We start from the raw sequence: 26,180 nt of genomic DNA on the forward strand, positions 1-26,180 counted from the left end.
ATTAGGCCCCAAGTGTTCTTTGAGTATTTTTGTAATTAACTCTGTCTTTATTATTTGTTTTACAGTTGCTTCTATACCTTCAGCTTCTGAGTAGAACTGGAGGCAAAGTTGAAACAAAAAGAACAGTTGTTCTTACATATGACAATATAATTTACAATATTAAGTGCATGTGATGAGGAGACATGGACAGACATCTGAGAAGAGGTTTGAATACCACTTTAAAATTTGACATGCTTTTCTGAGTTCAGAACTTTGTAGCCTGTACAGAAATCTCACATGAAAGGTTATTTTTCTAGGGATGTTTTTCCTTTAATTTTCATTTTAAATGGATTTTGACAACTGTATAATTGCTCTGTGAGAAATACAGGTAGAATTTGAACTTTTAGTTAGCAAATAACATTGGAAGTTAGATGTCAGAGCAGCTAGGTGGGCACTTGAAATTTAGTGAGCCTTCCCAGTAGTATGTGGGCAGAAAGGTGGAAGGTAGAGCCTCAGTGTGCCAGGAATGCTTCAAAAGTGTATTGAACACATGCACTAGCTAAGTGCAGGCTTCACATGTATGGCCAGCACATACTTCTGTAAAATGATCTCAGTGTGGTCACACTTGGAAACAAGCTAAAATGAGTGATGTCAATGTAACCTAGGTTTGTGAAAGAGACCTGTTACATTTTTTTCAGTCCAAAAATAAAACAGTAAATTGTCCTTTCAGTAAATTCTATTTCAGCAAAATTATGTTCTGGACACCAGTGTTGTAGGTAGTACACAAATGCTTAGCTTTATATATAGTCATTGGTCCCACTGACTGCAATTAGACTAGGCAGATTTAAACTCACCTTAATGTCTTAGTTTTGTCAGTAGTTCCACCTTCTTTGGTGGGCAGTCCAACAATATCCAACAGTCTTTGGGATAATAAATTCAGTAAAGGAACAGTTTAATACGTCACACTGAGATGGTGTCATAGTCTTCATGTATGGTTTTCTAGAAGGTTGTCCTCACTGTTCAGTCTTCAAAGTCATGGGAATTTAGGACACAGAATTTGGCTTGCTCAAGATAGAAAATAAGGAGACAGTTGCATCTTCTAACATACTTATAAAGATAATATATGTTCCAGGAAATATTGTTGTCCAGGAAATCAGAAAAGTGAGCAGCAGAAGAAACAAATAGCTTTTGCATAGCAGATAAAGGATAAAAATCCTTTATATCTAAGACATAGTATAAATAATTATAAACTGGATATTAATATTTGGTATATAAATACATAATATCCTCTCTCCATGTAAACATTTCCTCTTTCCTTGAGATAAAATAGAGGAAATGTTTCTGTTTCTCACTGCTGGGAATGTGTATTAGGAGAAGCATGGTTCACTCTGCTTAGGACTACCTTGAAACCTGGATGTATTTTAATGTTGTAGCTTCCAGTAACTCCCCTCTGCCATCCCATTCTTAACTGGATAGAAAAAAAAGAAAAAAAGAAAAAAAATACACCACAACAGTTAACATTTAGGTATTCCACATCCCCGTAGTGCAGGAATGAATCTGAATGTAGGGAAGTGTTTGAATGGAAAAGCAAAATTCAAGGTAATATTATCATATACCTTGACAGAATGTTAATCTGTTCTCATAAACAGGAGACTTCATGTAACTTCGTGGTATCTAAATACATCTAGAATCTGTTGGTTTTTTTTGTTGTTTGTTTTTTTTTTTTTTTTGTTTATTTGTTTGTTCTTCTCATAGTTTTGAAAGTAATACTTTGATGGATAAACTTATAAACAAGAGATTTGTAGTTTGTATGCAATAACTCTGGAGGCGTAAGTGTCTGGGAACACCTTCACTTAATCCAATCGTTATAGAACACAGTCAGTTTTCTCCCTAGGATTTAAGCCAAAAATAAAAGTTTGTATTTTTCAAAAATCTGTCAGCCTTGTGAGTTTTAAAGTGATACCACACCTGAGATGTGCTTTGTGTTCTACATCTTTGCTTTGCTGGCTTTTTAGACAGCAAACACATACAGCTACTGAAAAATGAGACTAGTCAGGTTATTTCCTTCTTGGTCTACTTCTAAGCAAGTGTTGCAGGTTAATGGAATTTTCTTATTTAGAAACTAATTGGTAACATTGTTTCAGGCACTTAGAGTCACAGTGCTTGTTTAAAAACGTTCAAAACCTTTTGGTTTCTTCTCCATAGGATAAAACTGTTGTGTGGAACTGAATTTGTGTGCAGGGTTGTCAGTTGCTGTCTAAAGGGTAATTGACGGGAGTCTCCATTGCAGTGTCTCTTGCAACAGCGTCATCAGCTGGATTGGATAAGTCTCCCTGAAATACTATTTTAGTATTTTCTTATAATTGGTTGGCAAATCCTAGATATATTGAGCTTACAGTTTGTTAGTGTATAAAGCTCTCTGCAAGTCTTATGCACTGATATGTTGGAGTGACTTCATGTACAAAGCAGATTTCCTTTTCATACATACATGGTGACCATTTGTTGAAATAATGACTCGAACTCTACATTGCTACTGAAAGCAGTGTTCTGTAAATCAAGTATCAAGGTTGATGGGATTGCATATTTGTCAGTGTTGTCTCGGTCCAGTAAATGCAATACTCACTAGCAAGCGCAGTAGTAAAGTCTGTTCTCTACCGCTTAGAATCCTTAGAAGAAAGGCCTCGAGCTGTGGTTTCCTGCTGAATGTAAGTCTACCCTCTGCACAAAGCAACTTTCTTTGGGCTGATCATCATCATTTGGAAGTCATTTCTGGAGCTCCTCTCTGATCTCCTTACCCAACCAGTTCTTCCAATGAGTCTACCCTTAGCACTTGAACATGTAGCCTTTTAATATGACAACATTCATTATTTCATTTGTAGAGTAACAAAATCCTTAATCCTTTTTCTTCTTGTTGGATATTCCCTTTGGTGTCATTGGTAATGATGGTCCCATCCCTGACCTGTACAGCGTAACACACTAACGTATCTTTTTTTGTATCTTACTTTGTCAGTCATTTTAAGAAAGCTTTGTCCGTCTAACTACTGGATAAATCAATTATAGATAGCCCTGTAATTTTTTCCATATAAGAAAGTCAGTTCTAAGAGTGAAGTCCACCTGACCTTCCTTAAAAGGGTTCATTACTATAAAAAACTCAGGTTAGTGCTTATCAGTGGAAAATAGGCTCTGTATGTGAAGTAAAAATCCTTTTATGTAGTTTCAGCTCAGATGGCAGCCTAACTCAGGAAGCAACTTTGTCGTAATAAAAACATTAGATAATAACAGTACTTTATATGTCCAGTTTGCTTGGACCCAGGCTGTGACCATCAGACATTTTTCTATAATGAGTCACCGATTTTTATTTTAGATTTAATGTCTTATACTATATATACTCTGAACATCATGTTTCTTAACCATGAGTAGAAGCAGCAGTCCTGTTACTGACAAGACAGAAACATAAATGGTAATGCAGTGAGTAATAACTGACATATCTGGCCCTTCCATCTGGAATAATATTATATTTTAAATCACAAAATCACAGAATTGTAGGGGTTGGAAGGGACCTCTGGAGATCACTGAGACCAACCCCCCTGCCAAAACAGGTTCCCTACACCTGCTCGCACAGGTAGGCATCCAGGCGAGACTTGAGTATCTCCAGAGAAGGAGACTCCACAACCCCCCTGGGCAGCCTGTTCCAGTGCTCCGTCACCCTCACCGTGAAGAAGTTCTTACGCACATTCGTGCAAAACTTCCTATGCTGCAGCTTATGTCCGTTTCCCCTTGTCCTGTCTCCATGTACTACTGAAAAGAGACTGGCCTTACCACTATGGCCGCCACACCTCAGAAATTTATAAACCTGGATCAGGTCCCCTCTCAGTCGTCTTTTCTCAAGGCTAAACAGACCCAGTTCACTTAGCCTTTCTTCATAGGGGAGCCTTTATTCATAAGGGAAGTGAAAAAAAAGTGAAATAAAAGGCAGGATTTCATGGTAGAAAACATTTTGTTGAAGTAAGGAGGCTGTTGGGGGTAGACATCTTCTATACCTTTTATGAATTTTTAAAAATTAAGGTATTACTGAGCAAAGAGCGCTTTGGAGAAGAGTCTCCTAGAAAAATCTTCTACACTGGCCTCTTCCAGCCCATCTCTGATTTTACGGTTGTCTTGATGTGACATCAGTTGTGAATCATTTGCGTTCTATTTTTTTTCTTGCTCAGTTCATCTTATCTTTCCCTTTATCTTTCTTCTCCTTCATTTTAGAATATAAAGAAATGTGGCTGCCTCTCCACTCTAATATATTTGATCTTTTAACAAATCTGTTGTTCAGCTAACTTCCTGTATTTCCTCACCAGCTATGACTGAGAGAAATGCAGCTTTTTCATGTGTCCTTTCTGGAGGACTGCACAGCTACTACCTGTTTGTATCCTGAATATAGGGAAAGAGATGTATAATATTATTTTGCCTTGTAATACATGTATTCATCCAAGAAGAAGAAAAGAGAATAGAGTCTTTGAAGTCTATCCCAGGAGCATAAGAGCTTCTAAAAAGACTGGTTCATAGATTATTTTTGATTAGATATAATAGCCAGGTAACATTCCCTCTCTTTAAATGCAAAGATAAACTTTTAATAGGAATTTAGGCCACATTTTCGGTGTATCAAGAAGAGAGGGGAAAAAAAAAAATCATTATTCCAAGTGTCCCACTGCCCTTTTTGTGTTCTCAGCTTCTCAGTAATCATGAAACTCTTGGAGAATCATCCTACTTTAGGAAAAAATAGTATGGATAATTTTCTGTTCCACTATGGGATATAAGTACAATTTCCCTATCTGGTTTCTTGATTGTAACAACCTCCTCTGGCTAAATTGAAGGGTTTCTTGCTGGAGAACTAGAGTTGAAGAGAAAAGCCCCTTCCCCTGCGATCACAGAAATCTTTCTTAGGCTGCATACAACAGAAAAAAACCTGCTGTAAGGCCAGAGATTAGTGATTAGACTGTAGGAGGACAATTACTTGACAAATGTTTTTCATACAGAAAGTTCAGGATTTATCTAAAACCATTGCATGTACTTCTTCACCTGCAGCTTAAGGATACCAGTCAATACATTAAAGAAAACAAGAAGAGCTATGACGTGCAGTTAATGAGTTTTTCTGCTCTGTTATCTACAGCTGATGGTGTTGAGATAAGGTCAATGCTGTCTTGGCTTTAAGTTAGTGGAAAGTTCTTGGACTTTTTAAAATAGCACCAAGATGCTTCACCTGTGCAGATCATTTGTTTGGGTAGTGTTTTTGCTCAACTTTACATCAGCAGTCCATGGGGTCTGATGTCCTAAAATATGACTGTGACAAATATGGAGTTATTCAGTTAATGGTACAAGAAATTCAGTAACAAGAACTCAGCTAAAAGGCAATGTGGGCTCCTCAAAGTTTCTTCACTGATCCTACCTTCCTTATCTAACAGTGAATTGATTTGGAACCTGACACTGTATACTTTCTTTATCTTTTTTATCCTCTTTACTGTGTAATATATAAAAATATAAAGGGATTTGATAGGATGCATCTAATGGACAATTACTAAAATTCCATTCTTGCTCTAGGGGCAGTGTGTATAGCTATAACAAAATTGAGTTAAGCTACATTAAACTACTTACCCAACTAGACATCTACTTTCAAGCCTTTGAAATGTCAGAGGAAAAAGATACAAAACAAGCAAACAAAAAACAATGAACCAAAATAAAAAATCAACCCTATAAATGTAGATCCAGCACTGAAAAGTTTAGCAGCAGAATCCTATCCCAGGAGATAAAAGTCAACATAGAGAGCACTGATTAGTGCTATTCCCAGCAAAATTAGCAAATTGTGCTGATTCAGCATTGGCTTCAAATACAGATTCTGTTTTCATATTCCTCAGAATCAGGGGCATACTGCGTGTCTATGAAGAGACTCTGTTCTTGTTCAGTGAGGCTTAAAAGCAAAGGGAAAACAGTGGTAGATCACTCTGGGATGGCTGCCTTTTCTGTCATACATAGAGCAGCAGCCCCTGGGACATAATCGTAAAACTTAGTGTGTTTTCAAACATATATAGAAAATCTGATACTTTTTCCATAGTGACAAATTCAGTCCAGTACAATGCAGTTTTGTATTTAAATTAAGCTCATGTAATTAGACAAATATATTCATTAAAAAATAAAGTCTGATTCCAAAAGCTTGTCAGCTTTTCTCTGTTCCTGAGTGAAATTGCTAGTGTGGATTATTTAGTCTACACTTCACAACTTATATATCAAACATATACTCTGTATGAGTCAAAAGGTAGATGGGCCAGAACTTTGAGTACTTGTTATCTGATCAGCAATCACAAAACAAAAACAGCTCAACACTATATCAACACATTTAAATGTAACTAACTATGTACTGGAGTGAAATAGTGTGATAACCTTCATCAAGGTGGTGGTAATATGTTCAAATGCTCTAGATATTTTTAGATACTTCTATGGCTTTTACCAAAGGAGTTGTGGTAGTAGTAATTTATTATGATGTGAGCAAAAGTCACTCAAATTAGATGCCCACTGCATTTCACATGTGGTGTTCAACTGTTCTAATGCACCACTGGGCCAACTGGATTGAAACTATTGATCTCTTTTTAAAACTCACAATTCTGGCACTCAGCTGAAAATACCTTCCAGTAGACTATATTCCTGGCTGTCCACTCTCTCATGTGACTTTCTGTCATTCACTGTCAATCTCTGACTGAAATGTCTTTCTGAGCATCAATGCCACATTGTGCAATCAAAAAAAACAAAAACAACAACAACAACAAAAAAAAACCAAATACTTTTATATCCCTTTCTGTCTTGGATTTCAAATTAATTGTCTGAACTTTTTTTCCTATTATCAGTGCTGTCTTAAATACAAGATGGCAGTGGGCTTTGCTCATGTAAATCTACCATGTTTAAGAAAACAGTGTATGCTTCTTAGATTTCCTTTTTACAGAAGTCCTCCTATTTTCTAATTCATTATTTAATGAACTCCTAGATTTTGCCATTCCCCGGCAATTTTATCTTCAGGATATACAGAATTATTCTTCCTATAATTACCAGAAGTCAACCTCACTACTGTATCCCTAGGTAATTTGGCAAGCTCATCACTTATGTCAAGATTCAATCCAGGTCTGGTTTGCGTAAAATTGCTGTAGGTTCACAGCATTCCTTTTTTTCCTTGTCCCCTTCTTCTAAAGTCCGTATTTTCTCTGATGATTCATAGTTGTACAATCTAGCTTTTACTCAGCTGGGCAACACCTGGTATTCAAGCTCAGTTCTTACAGCTCTCCAGTTAGACTCTTTCACCTGCTTTAAATAAAACAGAATTTCATTTCTTTCCTAGTACTTTCATTGTGATATTAAAGAGCTTCATGGATGGATATCTTCGCAAAGTTAACTGATGCTTTTGTATAATTGATTTCTGTAATTTAAATTTAATAACATTTTATTTCTTTTAACTGTCTGTGGGCAATTTGTAAAATCATGATTTATCTTTCCTTTCTCTTTCATTTCCACATTGTGATGAATCTACTCCAAGAAGTACTTACACCAAATTAGCACACTACCCTTTAAACAGATAACTTTCTCTTGTATGAAATTCTCATCTATTCTGTATGCCCGTTGTCAGAGAGCTCAGAATGTTAGACAAAGTGGAGCACTGCTGTAGTACTCCATGCTTTTCATATCATATTTCTATGTATTTCTTATTTTAGTTGTTATACCTCGTGCTGGATGCCACCATCTCCAAGTAATTAGTGACTACTTGACATCCAGAACATTTTATCTTTTATTACCTCTTGTTCCCCTCTGTAGCTATGTCCAAATCCTTTTACAAGAAAAGATTAAAAAAATATATGCTTTCAGCTATTTGCACATCATTATGCTCTTGTGATTGAAGACTGGATTTGAGCCAGGATTCCAGTAGCAAAGATCAAAAATTCTTTTCTGACAGTTAGCATGTATTCTCATCCAATCTATTACCCTCTCTAGGTACTTTAGGTTTCAGATACTGATAGTTGGTAGTCCAGGGCTGAGCGATAGCATTTCTAATTTGTGCAGGTGTAACATGAGGTAAAATTTATCTTAGCTTTCTAGCACATTCTTTTTGGTGAATATTAGAGAAATGAAAAAAAAGAAAAAAAAAAAAGTATACACTGCATTTGATTTCCAGATAATAGTTCTATCAGCCTTTAGCAGGTCTGCGAGCATCAGCAGACTGAAGTACTGGTTGACCATAGCCACAAACAGTTCCATACATTGTAACACTCCTCATTTTACATGTGCAAATTGCCTCAATGATGTTGAAGTCCTAAATGATTTTTCTCACAGTTGAAAAGAAAAAAATATGTGTTAGTAACGATCAGTATTTATGTATGCACTCCAACTGTAGCGGAATATAGAGTATGCTGTGTTCTTTTGCAAACCTCTAACTTCAGAGCGAGTGAGATCTCTGTTATTTTGGCCACTGCCCTGCTCCTCAGGCATGTTATTAGTGTCCTCTGTAATTACAGATTAGTGTTGCAGATTCTGATAAAAATTAGTCATCCTTATCAAGGCCTAACATCCTGAGGTGAATATGAAATAGTAGAACTGTGTAAAAGAATGCACATACATACTATTCATTGCATGCTGAATACTCAGCTTATAGTAGTAATGAGATGCTAAGACAACACTTTCCAGCAATGTCCTGGCTCTTTGTCATATGACAGTATGATGGACATCTAAACCTTTTACCCAGGAATGTTCATATCAAAATCAGATAACTGATTCTTTTGTAAAATTGCCCTCCAGACAAAAGGCTTTTCAGCTAGAGGGTCTCTTAGTGCACAAATAAGGCAAAATGTCATAATGGATGGATTAAATATGCTACTAATATCTCTCAAAAATTTTAAGACTTTCAGACATCCTTTCAAACGATGCTTTAAGGTCTGAGCAGGTACTGCTTAAACCAAGGACTAAGCTTCAAGGTCAAGTCAAAATTTCCATGCACAGCCCAAGTGCTCAAGTTACAGGAAAATTCTCCTTGGGTAGTGTTTTCTTCTTTTCCTGAAGTCTAGCTGAACCTGTTGCTTGTTGACCTTCAAAGGTTACAACAAAATCTTTCTTTCTCAGGCCTTTGCCTGAGGGGCAATTCAATGACAGACTAAGTTGTCATTCTGGGAATTTGGCTGGCATTGTGTCAGTTTTGCTTCACTTCAGTTTAGATAACTCTATCTTATCATGTGTCTCTACAAGAGGATAGGTATGTGATACATATTAAATGAAAACTAAATATGTAAATATATCCTGATAACTCTGGCAGTAAAATTACATATGTGTCAACTCTAAAGAACTTTCACGTAATTAAGAATGAGTGTATGTATGATGGATTTTTTAACCTTCTACCGGTGTTGTATATTCACAGTCGTATCATTTAGCATAGGTGCATTTTTTTCTTTGTGAGTGGAAACAATCCTAATATGAGTAGGAGCTGCAAAATGTGGATATAAGGATCATCACCTAATTTTTCTGGTAGCTCAATTTCTTTTTCTTTTTCTTTTTTTTTTTTATTGCTAACCACACATACTTTTAAGTATTGTTATATTGCGATGAGATACAGCAAGAATCAGGGAACTCTGGACTCTGAGGTTAGGTTTGTCATTAAAAAATTTTGATAATTAAAAGTAAGTTTGGGAAAAGTATGTTATTTTTCAGTGCTAAATATTACAATGCCCATTTCCTTTAGAGGCTCTACTGCATCTATGCATTAGATTAAAATCTGAAACTTATAACAAGAGTAGCCTTTGTAGCAGGGTATATCTGCTGTGAAATGCTTATTAAAGAGACCAAATTTGGCCAAATTATAAAAGTTTAAAATCATTTTATAGCTATGATATTCAGCATGCTTGATTCTTCTACAGCTCCTACTGCAGCCCAGACCACATTTATTGACAAAAAGAAGGAAGGACTATGACTTATTCTGACATGTCTGTTCTAGGACTGAAATGTACATGTAGAAACACAAAGACACCTTCTGCTTAGATTAAAATACAGTGAAGCACTGAATTTGAGAAAACAAATCTGCTATTTTTTGATGGGGAGTAGAAGAACAAATGGAGCTGAAGTAGAATAAAACTATCGGAATTTGGCAGATGGAATATGTGCATATAGTAGGGAAACTGTCTGCTTAGTGGGGAAGTGGTGTCTCAGCATTCTCAAATGGAAATGTGATAGGGAAAAATATCCAGCTGGCAAAAGTGATGCTACATCCCAGCTACAACAAGAAAAAAATTGAAAATGGATTTATGAGGTAAACCACCTGTGAAAGAAAGAAAGGAAAGAAAATTGCTATGAGAGCAGAATCTAGTCTCTGGGTTAGGGTATTGACCACTCATGAAGAGTGAAGTTGGTGGAAGCAGGTACAGTTCTGCAAAATATCTGTGAAAACTCTGACAAAAGTGAATTTGAGAACCTACAAAGAGGGGAAGAAGTTGCTGCTATTACTTGTTGCACAGGCTCAAGTTCTTGGGATTTGTGTAGTGTCTGACATTTCCGACCCTGTACGTGCCAGTTGATGTAATAGGCATCATTTTCTCTTTTTCAATTTTCTTTAAGCATTGAGGACACTAAAGATACTTCAGAATTTTTTTGTTTTTTTTTTCCTTGTACTTTACAATTGTAACTTAATGTACACTTCATAAAGGGAAAAAAGTATGTTCTTGTTTTTACTTGGCAACCTAACTTCCTTTCCTTAAGTTCTCTGTGACAGATTACTGTATGAATTTTGTTCATATAGTGAATAAATACTCTTTTAGTTGTTGTTGTCCTGTGTGTGTTACAGGCTTTTTCCCCTGCTGAGAAGCCAGTTAAAGATTTGTTTTTCTCTTGTAATTGTTACAAACATATCTAAATGCATCATAAACAGTAATGCATTTATTTCCATAGGATGAAGAGTTTCATTATTATTTCCAGTTGACTGAGCCTATTCTCATAGATTAAGGCTAAGAGTGCCATATATTTATAGGCATCCTCTATGATGCATCTGTGCTATTTTGTAAGAGCTCTCTGCATTATTATCTGTTCAAAGCATAATTCAGTTGCAACTGGAAATGTTCATCTTTACACAGAGCAGACCTGGAATCTCAAGGCAGGCATCCAGAAAATAAGGCAAAGAATACAGTCAATGCTCAGCTGTGAAAGGTTCAGTTCAAGTGATACGCCTGATACTGCCCAAGCATTCTAAAGCAGAGAAGGAGGAAGATACTGATTTTCTAGGAAAGTACGCTATTAAGCTAAACTGGAAACAGTTTCTACTACAATCAGTATCTTTTTTAACTAATTTTGTTTTCAGTATTTGTCACATTTGGCAAAATGTGACTTCCACTACACTGGAGACTGAGCAAAATAGGAGACTGAAATATTTAAAATAAAAATGAATTACAGTACTTAATTCTTGGACAATAACTGCAAGAGATTATAAATATAACTAAGTGCATTGTAACCATTGCCCATAATCCCATTCTAAAGTAAAAGGAAACACTGTTAGGTGAGAGAGACGCCAAAAATAAGAGCTGTCAATTATGTCAATGACTTGTCAGTTCAATTCTCATTAACTCTGCAGAAATGCCATAAGGAAATTTTACGCCTCCAGAGAACAGCAGAAATATGTAAATATTTCATGTTACATCCTCAGAAAAATGCCTATTAGCTCTCCATCCATGTAACTAACATTTAGAAAGCACAAGAAAGAGGAAAGAACAGTTTAGGGAGGTTGAAAAAATTACGTTATGGGCTACTACCTGTTTTCTTGTTCTGTCTTCCTCCTCTCCCAGTCTTTTTTCTTTCCTTTCTCCTCTTCCTTACTCCTTTTCAAAGGCTTAAAACAATATTGCTCAAGATTGAAATGAAAAACAATATATGTTAATTTACTATAGACACTGCCATTTGCTTTCTAAATATTTCCTCATTCTCTCTGTGGACTTGCAAGCAAAGCCTGTAGTATTGTAACATCTGTGGCCTGTTAGCAATAGCTATATCGTAACACAGAGCTACAGGGTAATATGTAACATTACTGATGTTGATGCTACTGGACAATACTGGTCAGGTAATTATCACTGAAAAAAGGTGAAGCAAATACATACGTTACGGGAGTAGGGCTGAGATTACCCAGTATTGCTTCATTTTTACAATGATACAGGTTTCCATATCCTTAGTTTGTAATGTTGTCAATAAAGTAAAAAGGATTATGCTAAATTTTGAAATAAGAAGGAATGAGTCATTATCCATCTGCCTTGGCTAAGAGCCAATACCAGATGCCTCAGAGAGAAGCATAAGAATATCCAAGGTGGGCAATTACAGAATAACTTGCCCATATGGAAGATTTCTTCTTAATTCTCAACAGTTAAAAATGCGCTTTTTTCATGACAAATGAAGGCTTACAAACATTTTAATGTTTTTTTCCTATTGTTGGGTTGTTTTTCTTGATATCTGATATTACTATGGATGCCTTCATTATTCATATAAATGTGAAGTCCTCCTTGGAGTCCTGAGTGTTTGATGTCAGAGATTACTCTTGGCTGCGAGTTCTACAGCGTAACTGTGCAGTGTGACTAAAAAGTCTTTTATTAGGTTTATTTTTGTTTGTCCTTGATACAGTAGTTAAGTATCAAGATGCACATCTTTTTTTTTTTTTTTTCTTCCAGCAATTGAAATCTCTGGTTTCACAATATTTTATTGATCCTCACTATTCTTTTCTCATATATTCCTGCCCAAACGGCCAGCCCAGTAAAAACAGCGCTGTTCTCTAGGAGAAGTTTTCCAGTTAACTGGGGATTTGGAAAAACTTTCTCATCTACTAGAGAGATAGTGTAGATGCTACTGCATTGTGGATTGTTTTCTTCTCCTGTTATATGGAAACTTAATGATCTAGCAGTAGACAGCCCTTCTGTTCATATTGTTTCTAAAATTCAAGGAACCATTTTCCCCTCTTTCAAAGGTATAGTTCCTGACTTCTACATATTTAAAAGAATGCAGTCCTCTAAGCTGTTTGTGACTAGTATTGGAATTCATCTCAGTTAAAGACAGTGATTCAGTAAGCCTCTGTCTTCACTTGCTTGTGTATACCATGTTTGCTTACTGATGAGGAAAACTGCTTCAAAGGTAATGTTGAGGAAACAGTAAGAGTGACACACCTGAAAATACTTGAGGATTGTTTACATGAGATTTGCCTTATCTTGTAGGCTGAGGACATTCTATTCATTGAGTTATATTAATTTGTTAGGACTAAACTACTGTAATGCTGTTGACTTGCAGTTTTGTTATAGGTAAAGTTGTAGAAAATAACCATTTGTTCAGTGCTTTACTATTAAGTTTTCTGGTGCTGAGCTAGAGGATACTAATGGCTCACAGGGCTTGGAGTGCTTCGCTGCATAGCAGTACTTCTGGTAATAATCTAGATTTTCACCTCCATCCATCAGATAGCCCATGTTTGCCCCTATGGGACACATTTCCTTTCAGATCCATCATTCAGATGTTGGATCATCGTCACATAAGTCACCCAAGTAAATCAGATCAAGCCAGAATCAAATCCAGTGCAGCCATTAATGGCAGATATCATATCATAAAATGCATAATATGTCAAAGTTGAAAAAACAGTATAGCCCATCTGTTTACTAAGTGTAATAAATCAAAAGAGATAAAAAAATAAAACATGCATCTCTGCTATCTTTAATGGAGCAAAGGTGATTCAAATAGAAGACAGAGGCGTAGAAGAGCTTCACTTTGCCCTGGTGATCCTTAGCGGACACACAAAAAACTTCTGGCAGCATCACCAAGTTACAGCAGCCTCAGTATCCTCTAGTCATTTTTTTCTGAGCTCAGCTCCATTTACTGAGTATTTATTTCTGTTGAACTGCCTCATTTCTTGTTGGCAGGATTGAGTACATGACAACACATGCTTACAGCACAGTGTGTGCACCTACAGTTTTGCTCACCCAGTTGCTACCACTCTGGAGGTACTTAATCTGTTAATTACTAAAAACACTCCAAATGTACTTCGTCACATTTGGAAGATTCTAACTAATGTAGAATTTGGGGCAGAAAGTAAGTGATAGGCAATACTTAGAAGTTCGGGATTTTTTGCTTTTTTGCTTGTATAAATATGGTTTGAAATAAATGAACTTCTGGAAACAGAAGTATGTCAGAATTATATTTTGGAGAATAAGGCAGTTATAGCCAAACTCTGACCTGTTACATGTAGAGTCAGACACAGATTCAGTTTGTTCCCTGTTATGATTGAAACAGAGATATTTTGAAATCTGATACATAAGAATTGAAGAATTGGTGCTTTGGCAACAAGTAATCATGGGACATTTGTCAGGATATAAGAAAAGGGGCTATAAAAGGAGTGCTAATTAGTTCTACTCCTGGGTAGAATCCTAGGAGTTTCTGCTGGGAGAGCACTTCAAAAAACTGACATACTAGAAGATAGCCAGTAAGGATAGCAGAGAAGAGAACTTTAGAAGGATTTTGGAGAGGATAAGTTTAATTTGTTAAGTTATTGTGGTTTCTGAACTATTAGTGGTGAGGTCTGCATTAAATGATAAAGGATACTGGATCTTTGCTAGTCTGTTCTATTATGGTTACAGTTTGAGAGCAAACTGGGGGATTGGGGTATATGGTTTGCCTGATTATAAATGAATGGAACGTTAATATGTATTGACTAATAAAATGTACAGGTAGAGTTCAGTTCCTGTGTTCCCAGTGGAGAAACAATTATAATTTTCCTATTTAATACTATATTTTAGGAACCCTAAAACTCTTTTAATGACTGATCAGATTTCTGAGAGCCACTGCTGTCTATAACATACAAGATTGTAGGATTTTGTGTAAAAATACATAACAGACTTCAAAAAAAAAAAAAAAAAAAGGAAGAAGGAACAAAATGCTATCCTACTGTCCCAGTAAAGTCAACATAAGTGGATGTCAAATAGCTCTGATGATTACTTATCTTGGGGAGCCATTACAGACAGTAGCCAGGATTAGACTTTTAGCTGAGACACTGCTTCTGAGAATCTGAAAATGAGGGATTATTTAGATGAAAAGATACTGGCTGAAAATGCATGATGAAACCTCAGAGTCAGGGTAAAAAGGCCAGGGCTGGAGAGACAGAACCAAGTAGTTTAACGGAGAATTATTGAGATAAAAATGACATAGTAAAAAAAAAAAATCTGTATCTATATTACTGAAAATATGTGGGACTATCTACTAAAATGAAATGTCTCTCAGAAATCTAATTTATTCTCCTACCCTCTGGTTTTCATTTTGAGGACTGGAAACCGTGTAAATAGGTTTTTAATAGCTGTTAAACTTTATAATTTAAAAGAAAAAAAGTTTCCTTGTTATAAACCAAGTATAAAAGCTGATTTGAACCGCCAGTTTTTCTAGGTGTCTTTGTTGTTGTAAATGGAAAGTGAAGTTATGATCACTCTGGTAGATGATTTAAGGAAGGAGTTCTTAAAGTTACTTCTGTGACATTTAAAAAAAGAAAAAAGAAAAAAGAAGAAGAACAACAACAAAAAGCAACAAACAAATGAGAAGCTTCAGTACAGTTCAGTATGGGTAAAATGATTATTTTACCTGTCATGGATAAAAGAGTAAAGCCAATGTATCCTAAGCAGTACATAAAATATTCTCGTGATCAAAATGTAAGGCAATGATCCATTTCCCCTGCTGTTGTGACTATCCAAATAGCAAATCCCCTTAATGCATCCATTTCTACATCTATTTTTATTACATCATGCTGCCAGATTATGTCAGTATTACAGTTTTCAGGCTTTGAGAGACTCAGGGCAAGCCTGACTCTACTTCCCTGACAATTATAGTTCTGAGGATTTTCCACCTATTATTTCTCAGGGGACCTCTTTTATACTTAGTAGCAGAGTAATAAAGTTCTTACAGTTTAATTCTTTTCTGACTGCTCAAGTAAATCATCTTTCTTGTACTGAACACCATTCCAAATTATTCTTCAGGGAATGTATCTACAGTTAAGAGGCCTTAATAGCATCAACTTTTTTGTTACCTCTTACTATATTCCCTTTCTTTCCTACTATTTCTCACCAGCTTGTGAATTAGTTGGATTCATGGGAAAATAATAATAATAATAATAATGACTCATTCTAGTGCAAAGAGCTCCTTTTCCTATGGAATTCCTATAAATCTGAAATTCTTGATAATGTTATGAAATACCTTGGTGACATTTTTCAGTTTGCACACCAGTGGTGGCAGACAGAGGCCCTTCTGCTTTGGCACTTCTGGCCCATATGCTTGAAGTTGCATGTAATTCCAATTTACCATTCATGTACATTTTACAGAGAAAACTCTGTAATTCGGAGAGTAGAAAAATGACACTAACACTTTACCAAGAAATATTTGTGTTCTGGATGTTTTCCACAAAGTTTCGTTAAGCCTCATGTTTCACCTCAGTATTTGGTGGGTGTTCTTACTAATTAATTCTATACAGAGCATAAACAGTGGCTGATGCCTTTTTGCAAATCTAAACATGAGTGTTGGCAACCTGGATTATTTGGTTTTGTTTTACTTTTCTGTCCTGGTCCTCCACACAAATAAATGAATAGAATGAGAAGAATGAATGTTATTTTTTTTGCTGCTTTTTTGAGTAGGTTGGAATTAATACTTCTCAACTGATGATCACCAATACTTCTTTGCTACAACATCCAGTTTGTTTGTATTTTCCTCAGGAAACATCATCTTCCTTCATTCTGATCTGTTTTGCATTAGTAGCTGAAGAGATCATAACTATCTCGGATTACTGTGTTTCTCAGTTTGGGTCAATACTTTGAGTCGTTCTGTTCCTTATGGAGTGGGTACAAAATGAACTAAAAATACATGATCCTGGGTAATACTGAAGAATGTACAGTCTCATTTTCTTTTCCAAGTGTTCCTGCATGTCTCAGAACTGGTCATGAACGTTCATTTCTGCAGTCATTCGTGATTATTTCCTTATAGTCATACTGAACAAACATTATTTACATGTATTTGTGCTCTACTGAATGCCAACAATGAGTTATATGAGTGAATTCTACAAGAGGCCAAAATTTAGCAAATAAAGAGTAGTCATTATCTCACATAACACGTTGGGTACCAGCATGAATATTCATGGAAAAAAACACTTTAGCTTTGAGTATGGTTTGTAGAGGACAGTGTAACATATTTCACAACAAAATAGGATTTTGTGAACTATGAGGTATCTTTATAAGCCATTGAGGAGACAGCAAAGAGCCAATTTCACTGAAGTATGTAGACTTAATGGTATCTGTAATGTCAATGTGAATTGTTAGAGCTATTCTGGCCCTGATGGTAGTACAGAAGTTAGAGGGGAGAACGTGAAAGTAGGAATGTTATATGAATTAAAAGTTGAAAAGATCATAATTCATAGTGAAACAGATGAAATTCGTCTATGTGAAAATGCTACTCCAGTATAAAAACATCTGCTGGAGTCCTTCATAAAAACATAATTAGCTTATTAAAAGCAAGAACAAAATGGTGGCTTGGGATCAGACAAGCTGCTTTCAGAACAGGAATCAGAAGCCTTCCAAAGATGGTGGTGGATTTTACAGTCTGTGATAAATTCTGTCAATTTTTTTTCCTCTGTGAAACAAGAATTGTATTTGGGCTCATTTCTGAGAGGTCAATATGCTAAGCTCAATACTTCTGATATTGAGGTCAATATTATTTTATGTTTCTCTTTTATAAATGAGGCCAAAGATGCAAACTAAAGTGACTTGCTCAGGATCCCACAGAAATCAATGGCAGTGCTCGGAATAGATATCATGTTAGAAAATCAGCAGTTGCTGGCTTTAATGTTTGAATAAATATTTGAATACAAAATTATATTGGTAGATACTCAGACTGTGCACTTAAGAAATAGTCTTCCAGCATTTATTCTTAGAATCAGAATTTCTCAGGTTGGAAAAGATTTAAAGATCATCAAGTCCAACTGCAACCAAACCATACTACCTACCCTAACTCTAACAACCTATTGCTAAATCATGTCCCTGAGCACAACATCCAAACGGATTTTCAGCACATTCAGGGATGACTCAAGCACATCCCTGGGGACTCTGTTCCAGTGCTTAACAACCATTTCTGTAGTTTTTCCTGATAGCCATTCCTCTTATCCAGTCACTGATCACCAGTGAGAAGAGACCAACACCACTCTCACTGCAATCACCTTTCAGGTATTTGAAGAGACCAATAAGGTCTCCCCTCAGCCTCCTCTTTCCCAGACTGAACATCCCCAGTTCCTGTAGTCACCCCTCATAGGGCATATATTCCAAGCCTTTCAGAAGCCTTCTTTGGACCTGCTGGTGCACTTCAATGTCCTTTCAGTATTGAGGTGCCCAAAACTGGACACAGTAGTCAAGGTGGGGCCTCACCAGTGCCCAGTACAGGGGCAGGATGACTTCCCTAGTCCTGCTCACCACACCATTCCCAACACAAGCCAGGATGCCATTGGCCTTCCTGGCCACCTGGCCACACTGCTGGCTCATATTCATATCATGGTCTCACCTCCTTAAAAAGGAAAGTACTCTGGCCATCTGTGTAACTGGATTATCAAGATATACAAGCTGCAGGTTTTTCCTTGTTCACAGTTGGAAGGAATTTCATGCTGATAGTGAGCAGCTGGGATTTTTTCATCCCCTGAAGAAGAATAAGTTCTTGTAGTGTCGTGGTATGAGCCTTGAATATTCACCACAGACAATAATGAATTTACTTAGAATTGCACAGTCAATCTGTCTCCTCTGTAGTGCATATGAACAATATGCTAGGAAATATTCATTACATGACAGTTCTACAAAAATTCATAAGCGTTTTGACTTTATTTTACTTCATAAATTACTGGATACTCCAGTATTGTGACTAGGCTGTTCTTAAGGAAGGAGATCTCTAATCATATCTATATTTTATGCCTTTAACATTAAATGCATGTTTTTTTAAATCAAGAAAAAGGAAAAGCACGTGATGTGATTCTTCAAACTTTAAATAAATGGTTAGAATGAGAAGTGTCAGATTCAAAGAAGTGATGAGAAGATGACAATTTTGCAAAATATAGTTTGAAAGCAATGATTGATAGAAATGTTCCACTGGGAAATGGAGACCGAGAACAGCAAAGGTTTGTATACTCATAAGGTAGCAGAGCAGAGAAATAAAGAAAAAAGGAAAAAGAAATAAAAAGAAAAAAAAGAAAAAAAAAAAGAAAAAAAGAAAAATGTCTATGTGGATTGTTCTTGTCTTTTTTTTCCCTCTTGTCTATCAGGGAGACACACCTGCAGCATTTCGTGTCTGTTTCTAAGCGTGTCCACTGTCTGACCCACAGTAATGGCAGATGTGATAGAATCTAAGAACTTGGTGTGAAAGGTGTGTGCTATTGTGTCTGTGTATGCTGGTATTGCAGTAAAAGCTTCCTGATATAAACACATAAATGTAGAACCAAAAATTACACATTTCAAATTGTCAAAGTGAACTTTGATCTTATAAAAGAAGAGTTTAGATTTCAGAAGAATTTTATTACTTGATTTCTTTGGTTTTAAGCTATATGCTAAACAAATAACTGTGGTTCTGTCCAGCAGAAGACAATTGTATAAGTATATATCAGAACTTATATATGGGGAAGCAGAGGGGTCAGTGGAGTTAGAAACCAAGAGCAGAAGGACATGTAGAAGGAGAATGGAGTAAGGAGAAGCACGTGGTTCAAGCTGATGCATGCTCATAGGGAAATTTATATCATGGAAGGGGGGGGTTCTTTCCTCGTGTGTAACCATAGCATACAGTTGGGATCTAATGATGCTGCCAAATAATTTTTTTTGCGGATTTTCTGATATGTGTCATAAGAGGATAGATAACAGGGCAGAAATTAAGAAAAGAGAAGTGGAAGACTGCACACAAATTATATGAATGCTATTAATTACTGGAAATTTTCAACTTAATTTCTAAGGTGAAAAAGACATTGCACAGTAAATATTTTAATAAAAAATATTATTTAGCTGTAAAGACTTGTTGATTGTTAGTTTTGTTGATTTTTGCTCCTACCCCAAAGGAAATAAAATAAGATCCCTGTATTTTTCTGGCAAGACTTCATAGTTTACTTTTATCAGTTTGATTGTCGGTTTTGAAAAACACTGTTTACTTTAAAAAAGAGTAAAAAATGTTTTCTAGCTAAAAAAAGTCAAGGAAGAAAGTTTGTATTTATTTGAAAAATATATGATTTTTCAAACTATATTTTTAGAGAATATAGCAAAGGCAAGGGTTGCTTTGAAAGTAACTTTATGATGTTGGTCCCACAGTGTCAGAGGTGGATGTATAGTGGTGGTATGGTAGTGGAGGTTAAACCTTTCTGTCAATATTCCATTATATTTTGTGCAACAGATGGCAGCAGAGGGGCAATTTGACAAATGACGTCAGACATAGAAGTGTGTATGAAGCAAAGGGTGTCATCAAATTCCACCATGTGGAAAAAATTGCACGCATTGACATTCATCATGACTCTCTGAACAATTCTGGAGACCACATAGAGGATGAGAGCACAGTGGGGTGGTGGGTGGTGCATTTCAGTAGTGACAACAATGATAGTGTGTCAGTTCTGCTGGTGCAGATATTTATAACCATGACATGCAGGCTCTTGTTCATCGCTGTCAAAAAAGCATCGCTAGTGATGATGACTATGTTAAAAAACAGTGATTTGTAGCTGAGAATTTGGCTCAATCAAATAGCATTTTTTTTTCCTTTGTTGTATTTTCCATGGAAATAAACAGGAGGAATTACTTTGAAATCAGCCTACATAATAGAAACTTAGCAAATAATAATCTAAGATGTGTAGAATTTGCTAGCCAACCACAGATTTAACATTTTTAGGGAAAATTATTACTATTTATTAATTTATTTATTTCAGGTTTTTCATTCCATTAGATAGCTGGTGGACAGAACATACTTCCATATTCAAATACTTCCTGGCAGATCTGATATGTGCCCATGGAATCTGCTAATTTATAGAGCCAGAGAACCTAACATCTTGACATCATAAGCAATGACTTCATTTTTAACCTCCTAGTATAGATATAAATCTATGTCGTTGGGATTTCTTTCAGTGGCTGTTTCATATGCTTAGTACTATAGTTTTTCAGTAGTACTAAATAAAATTCAGTAGGTATATGTGTGTGTCATATTGCATTCTGATTTTAATTTTTTTAAACTATTTCTGTATTACATGCTGCACTGTAATACAGAGATATCCACTTCTGTTTTTATTGAGATACCTTAGTTATTGCTGCACATCAAAGCTCAGTAAATTAACATAGAAATCTCTGTCTCATGTGGTTAGAGTCTAGTCCAGGGCAAATGATGTAAAAAGAGTCACAATTGAGTGCACTATATCACAGAAGGCAAAAGCTACATGGGGTAAACACTGTAGGTATTGGTGGATGTGAAGGTGAGTGGTATTAATAGCAAAAATATTTGTCAGGATGATCATGGTGATGTTACTGCAGGAATAATAATTACTTTCCATTAGAGATACAACAGCAATACTGTTCATGTATGCAGTAGAATAAGTTGCACAAGAATGCTGTTTGAGAATGGATATGAGTTGAGAAATAAGGAAGCTTTGAAGGAGATTTTAAATTTAAGTTGTGTTGGTTGAAATGGTGTTAGGTTTGGAGACCTGGACTGTGATCACTACACCAGTATAGTCAAAGCAGTAGTAATTTTGTGGTGGGTGTTAGCAACAGTGCTGGTATGTGAAGGATATTATACATGGAAATGCCATGGCTATTTTTCCATAAGTTTTTGCTGCACTGTCCTCCACCTGCCCCCTACATCACTAGAAGAGATTATGCATTTCTCATTAATCACTTTTGCTGTGCACTTGGCTTCTTATCTGTGAGAATAGCTTTCTTATGGGATGCACCAGTTCCTGCTTGCAGGAGATTTCAAAGTATATTCACCAAATATCTTTCAGATAAGAGAGCAAATTGACAGTCTAAAAATGTAACATTTTTTTCTTTGCCACTTGAGGCCTGTAATCTCCATAGCAGAGAAATATTTAAAACATTTTAATAATCAGTGTGATCCTTCTTTTATCATTTTCTAAGATTCTCATCAAAATACTCCTGCTCCAGGAAAGTATAATTAAAACAATCGCTTTTGTTGCACAGTGTAAGAAATATTTTTGACTAAAATTCTTTTAAGAAGGCCAAGATCCTATTGCCTTCTTGTGCATCCTAGAATACCAAAATAACCATTTCCAGAAAGCATGAACAGCCTTACTAAAAATTTACTTTATTTAATATATCTCAACTTTTCTTGTTAAGTGTTTGTTTGTGAGATTGGACCTCAAGTGAATTAACTGAAAAGACCACATATCCAACACTAAAATACCCATATTTTAATGACAAAAAAATGAAAATATTTTGAAATTATCCTTCTGCCAATTTGTTTTAAATAAGTTTAGTTAAAAGAAAAAATATTGATGCCGTAGCAGGAACTGAAATGACCTTGATCTCCATAGTATTAGTAAAGGAAGAATACCATAAATTTCAATGGACAATCCCAAGCAGTGTTGGAGACTTGAATAAAGCCACAGTTTCTGGAGGCTTGTTAATTCAGTAATAATGCTAGTCATACATTTTCTAGAAATATGTTTGAAGCCTTAAAAAGTTAGAAAAATCAGATGTTAGAAAGAAAGAAAAAAATCAGTACCTTCATTTATTGTGAATTTCAGGACACAAATTGTAGGGCTTAATTTGCAGTATTTCAAAGAAATTGAAAACTGTAAAGAATCATATTTTATTGCAAAAATTTTTCAGACTCCAGATCCAGATATTGCATGTTACAACTTTTGATAGCAAATTTTAAAATAATACCCTGCACAGCTTGATTTTGTAAGTATCCTAACAGTATTTGTTGCATAAGTATCAAATTTATGGCATAGACATAAAAACACGAAAAGGCTGTAACATGAATTTAGAAGCCAAGGAAGTGGGCAGGTGGAAAGATTTCTGAGCAAAAGTAGTTTGCTTTGCACAAGAGTAGGGAAAGGCAGGGAAATTTTTCCCCCTCTTGACAGTACATTCTCATTGATGGAGCTATCTCAACAACAAAACACCAACAAACAAACCAAAATTACTGAACAATAAATTCTGTAAGTATTGTAAAGGACTCAGCCTAATGACCATTGTGCCAGCTGTGTTGGCATATCTAGGAAGTTAACACTTCAAGAAAAACAAACATAAAGTAAAAAAACATTCCTTAAGCTGAACAGAAAACAGAATTTCCCAGAAAACCCTTGCTTTTTGACTATCTTTCAGGTCCCATTCTCTATCTTTTATTGTGCTGGCCTTAGCCTGCACAGCAGGGATGCAGAATGAATTTCAGTAGATGAAAGTTAACAGCCAGAAGTAATTTCAATTGATTTTTCCTTCTCTTTGCAATATTCTACTGTAAGCATTTCCAGGGCACAATACTAATTGTTTGCCCTTTACTTTGGGACCTCTGGATTAAAGGCATTATATAATTGCCATTTCTTCATCATTAATACAACAATATTGTGATGAATTTCACAGTCAAACAGTCCTTGGCTCTGATTTCAGGAGGGAAAAGAGTTATTCCTCTTTGAAACTGAAATGAGATTCTCTAGCTTCATCCAAAAGTATGAAATGTTAGTGTTTGATGGGACAAGAGCAATACATAAATCTTCTCCAAGTGCACTGCCATTAGACTGGGCAGGACTTCCAGTCTTCCTGTCATTGTGAGGCTTGGAAATAGAGGTAGCAGAAAAATAGGTATTAGTAGGCAATTCTAAGTTAGACTTCAAGAGTTTTATTTTTATTATTGATTCTAGTGTGAATATTTTCTGTCTACGTACTATTTTTACAGAAGAGCTCCTAGCAATGCATACAAATATTTGGACTGTAGGAAACTCAGGAGAGATGAGTTCAAATTGCACAGAAATCTCATCTCTCCTTAGTGCACACCAAGGTAATCTGTCTTGCCCAATTCATACTTGTTATGGAATTAAGGCTAGATGGTAAACAGAGGTACTTGTGCAAAGAACTTGCAGCGGTCTCCATTCACGCAGCAAGTAGATGAATCCTTGGTGAGGAAAGTTTGCACCTAGACTTTGCCAATGAGAATTACCCTAGAGGCAGCCCAAGGAGTGTACCAGCAAGTGTGTGATGCGGAGCTGGTATGTTCAGCCACTCCTGTCTGGAATTTAAGACCCAAAAACTGTTTTGTTTCTCCCCACACCTACAGCATGGCTGTGAATGGTAGTGGCCAGCTGGTCTTAGTTCAAATAGGAAGTCATACGCAGTAGAATTTATTCTTCTGTTTATTATTGTCTTTTCCCAGTGCAGAATTATCAGTCTTGCACTTGAGCAAGATGATTTCTGGACCCTCTATATAAAGTTGCACTTTTATGGAAAATAGATGCATTGCCTACTCTGCAGAGGTGGCAGGATAATTTGTCAATTAGAATGAAACAGTTACAGAATGACATTTACGTCTGTGCTATTTCTGAAGACTCATTAATTAGATCTGAGTTCATGCATATATCTGCTGAGGCAAAGGATATTAACTATCCCATGTGTAGATGTTGGAATGAGATGAAATGCAATTTGTATTAGACTGTAATCAATGGGGATTCCTAAATTTTACAGTCAAAACATGACTGAAGTAGGGTTTTTTTATTTTTAATCTGGTATTTGAAAATGAATTTGGTTCTAGTCTGCCAGCCTTAGATGCAAAAGCTCTCTGTTTATCTCCTGAATGGATATACTTGGCTTGACAGCTTGACAGTTTCAGCCCTTGCCAATATGCCTTAGTCTCAATGAGAGGAGAAGAGATGACATCTGGTCACTGGGAGGATGAAGGACGTATTAAAAGCTGTTCTGTCTCTGGTTTCTGGGTTATTTTATCCAGGTTTGTGTGGTCATATACTGAAAGTACACATAATGTGGAAAGAACAGAAAACTCCTTGCATAATGTCATCAAATGTGTGGGGGAGTTATCCCTTAAAGCATTTATGCATATGAACAATGGCCAGCCCACTGCCTGTTTCCAATTGGAAAAAAATCGGAGCTTTTCTGTCTCACTCCAAAAGCGAGACTGAGTGGGGATTTCTTTAAGCAGGAATGCTCAATCTGCTACTTTCTCTTGTGTGAATTTCTCCTGATTTCAAGAGAGGACTGAATAGGGAAATACTTCTTACTTTATATTTTAGGAAAAAAAAACAACAAAAAACAACGAGCAACTATCATGATGCATTAAATATGAACACTTCATATTTTTTAAAAGTTTACATTTCATTTTGCATGTTTTCTATGAATTACTGTTTATTGTCAATTGAGTTAAAATTACTCAGCTCTAATTTGTTCAAAGGCAACTAAAGTTAAGACAAATTCAAACACAGGAGTACAGGAATTGAATGAGTTCCTTAGCAGCCAGACTTTTTATGGGTTAGTTACTTTATTCCTGATCCTTCAGTCTGACACTAAAAACAACTTTTCTCATCTTTGTTTTAAAGCTGGCTTGTCATGCTTTGTTCCCCGAGTGCCTCACTGTAAGTGATTTTGCCATATTTACCCACATGTTCAAAGAAATTGTAAAATGTAAAATATGTAGAAGGGTTTTCAAAAGCAGCCTTCTGAGTAAACAGCACAGAAAAAATGGGGCATTTTTAAGAATATTCAAATATATTCCCCGCAAGACATTAGGAAGTCCAAAAGTAAATAGTTTACGTATACTGCTGCAACTTCACGTCAGGCACAAGGCAATACTATGAAATTAAAACCAATTCAGGAACTTTCTACAGCTTTGAACGATTCCCAGTTAGCCACAAAGGTTGAATATCAGAAGAATACCATAAATGCTGGCATTTTTATGCCATGTCATGTGTGGCATTTTTAACTGGAATAGTGAACACTCCTAATCTCTGTGTATTGGTTCTCTGGTACCACAGAAAAGAAAGCGCGACCAGTTCTGTTGCTTGAAATCACTCTCTGTAAAGCACTCACTAGGTTATTAAACTCCTTCTTTACCACCTATATGATACAGACAGTCATTATCTACCTCTAACTTCATTTGCTGAGGTTGAAATTTGTGGTTCTGAAACTTCAGAAACC

The 26,180-nt window shown here is 36.0% G+C and overlaps 1 protein-coding gene across 1 annotated transcript in view; it reads left to right on the top strand.

The window, feature by feature from the left end:
* The first annotated feature begins 9,593 nt into the window (after positions 1-9,593).
* Positions 9,594-26,180, top strand: part of LOC104911128 (astacin-like metalloendopeptidase) — a 47,766-nt gene continuing 31,179 nt past the window's right edge. The window contains exons 1-2 of the mRNA XM_019616101.1: positions 9,594-9,637; positions 20,431-20,598. Of these exons, the coding sequence (XP_019471646.1) occupies positions 9,594-9,637; positions 20,431-20,598 (212 nt within the window). The remainder of the gene's footprint in view (positions 9,638-20,430; positions 20,599-26,180) is intronic.

Source organism: Meleagris gallopavo, chromosome 5 (genome assembly GCF_000146605.3).
Source record: "Meleagris gallopavo isolate NT-WF06-2002-E0010 breed Aviagen turkey brand Nicholas breeding stock chromosome 5, Turkey_5.1, whole genome shotgun sequence".
Classification (NCBI taxonomy): domain Eukaryota; kingdom Metazoa; phylum Chordata; class Aves; order Galliformes; family Phasianidae; genus Meleagris; species Meleagris gallopavo.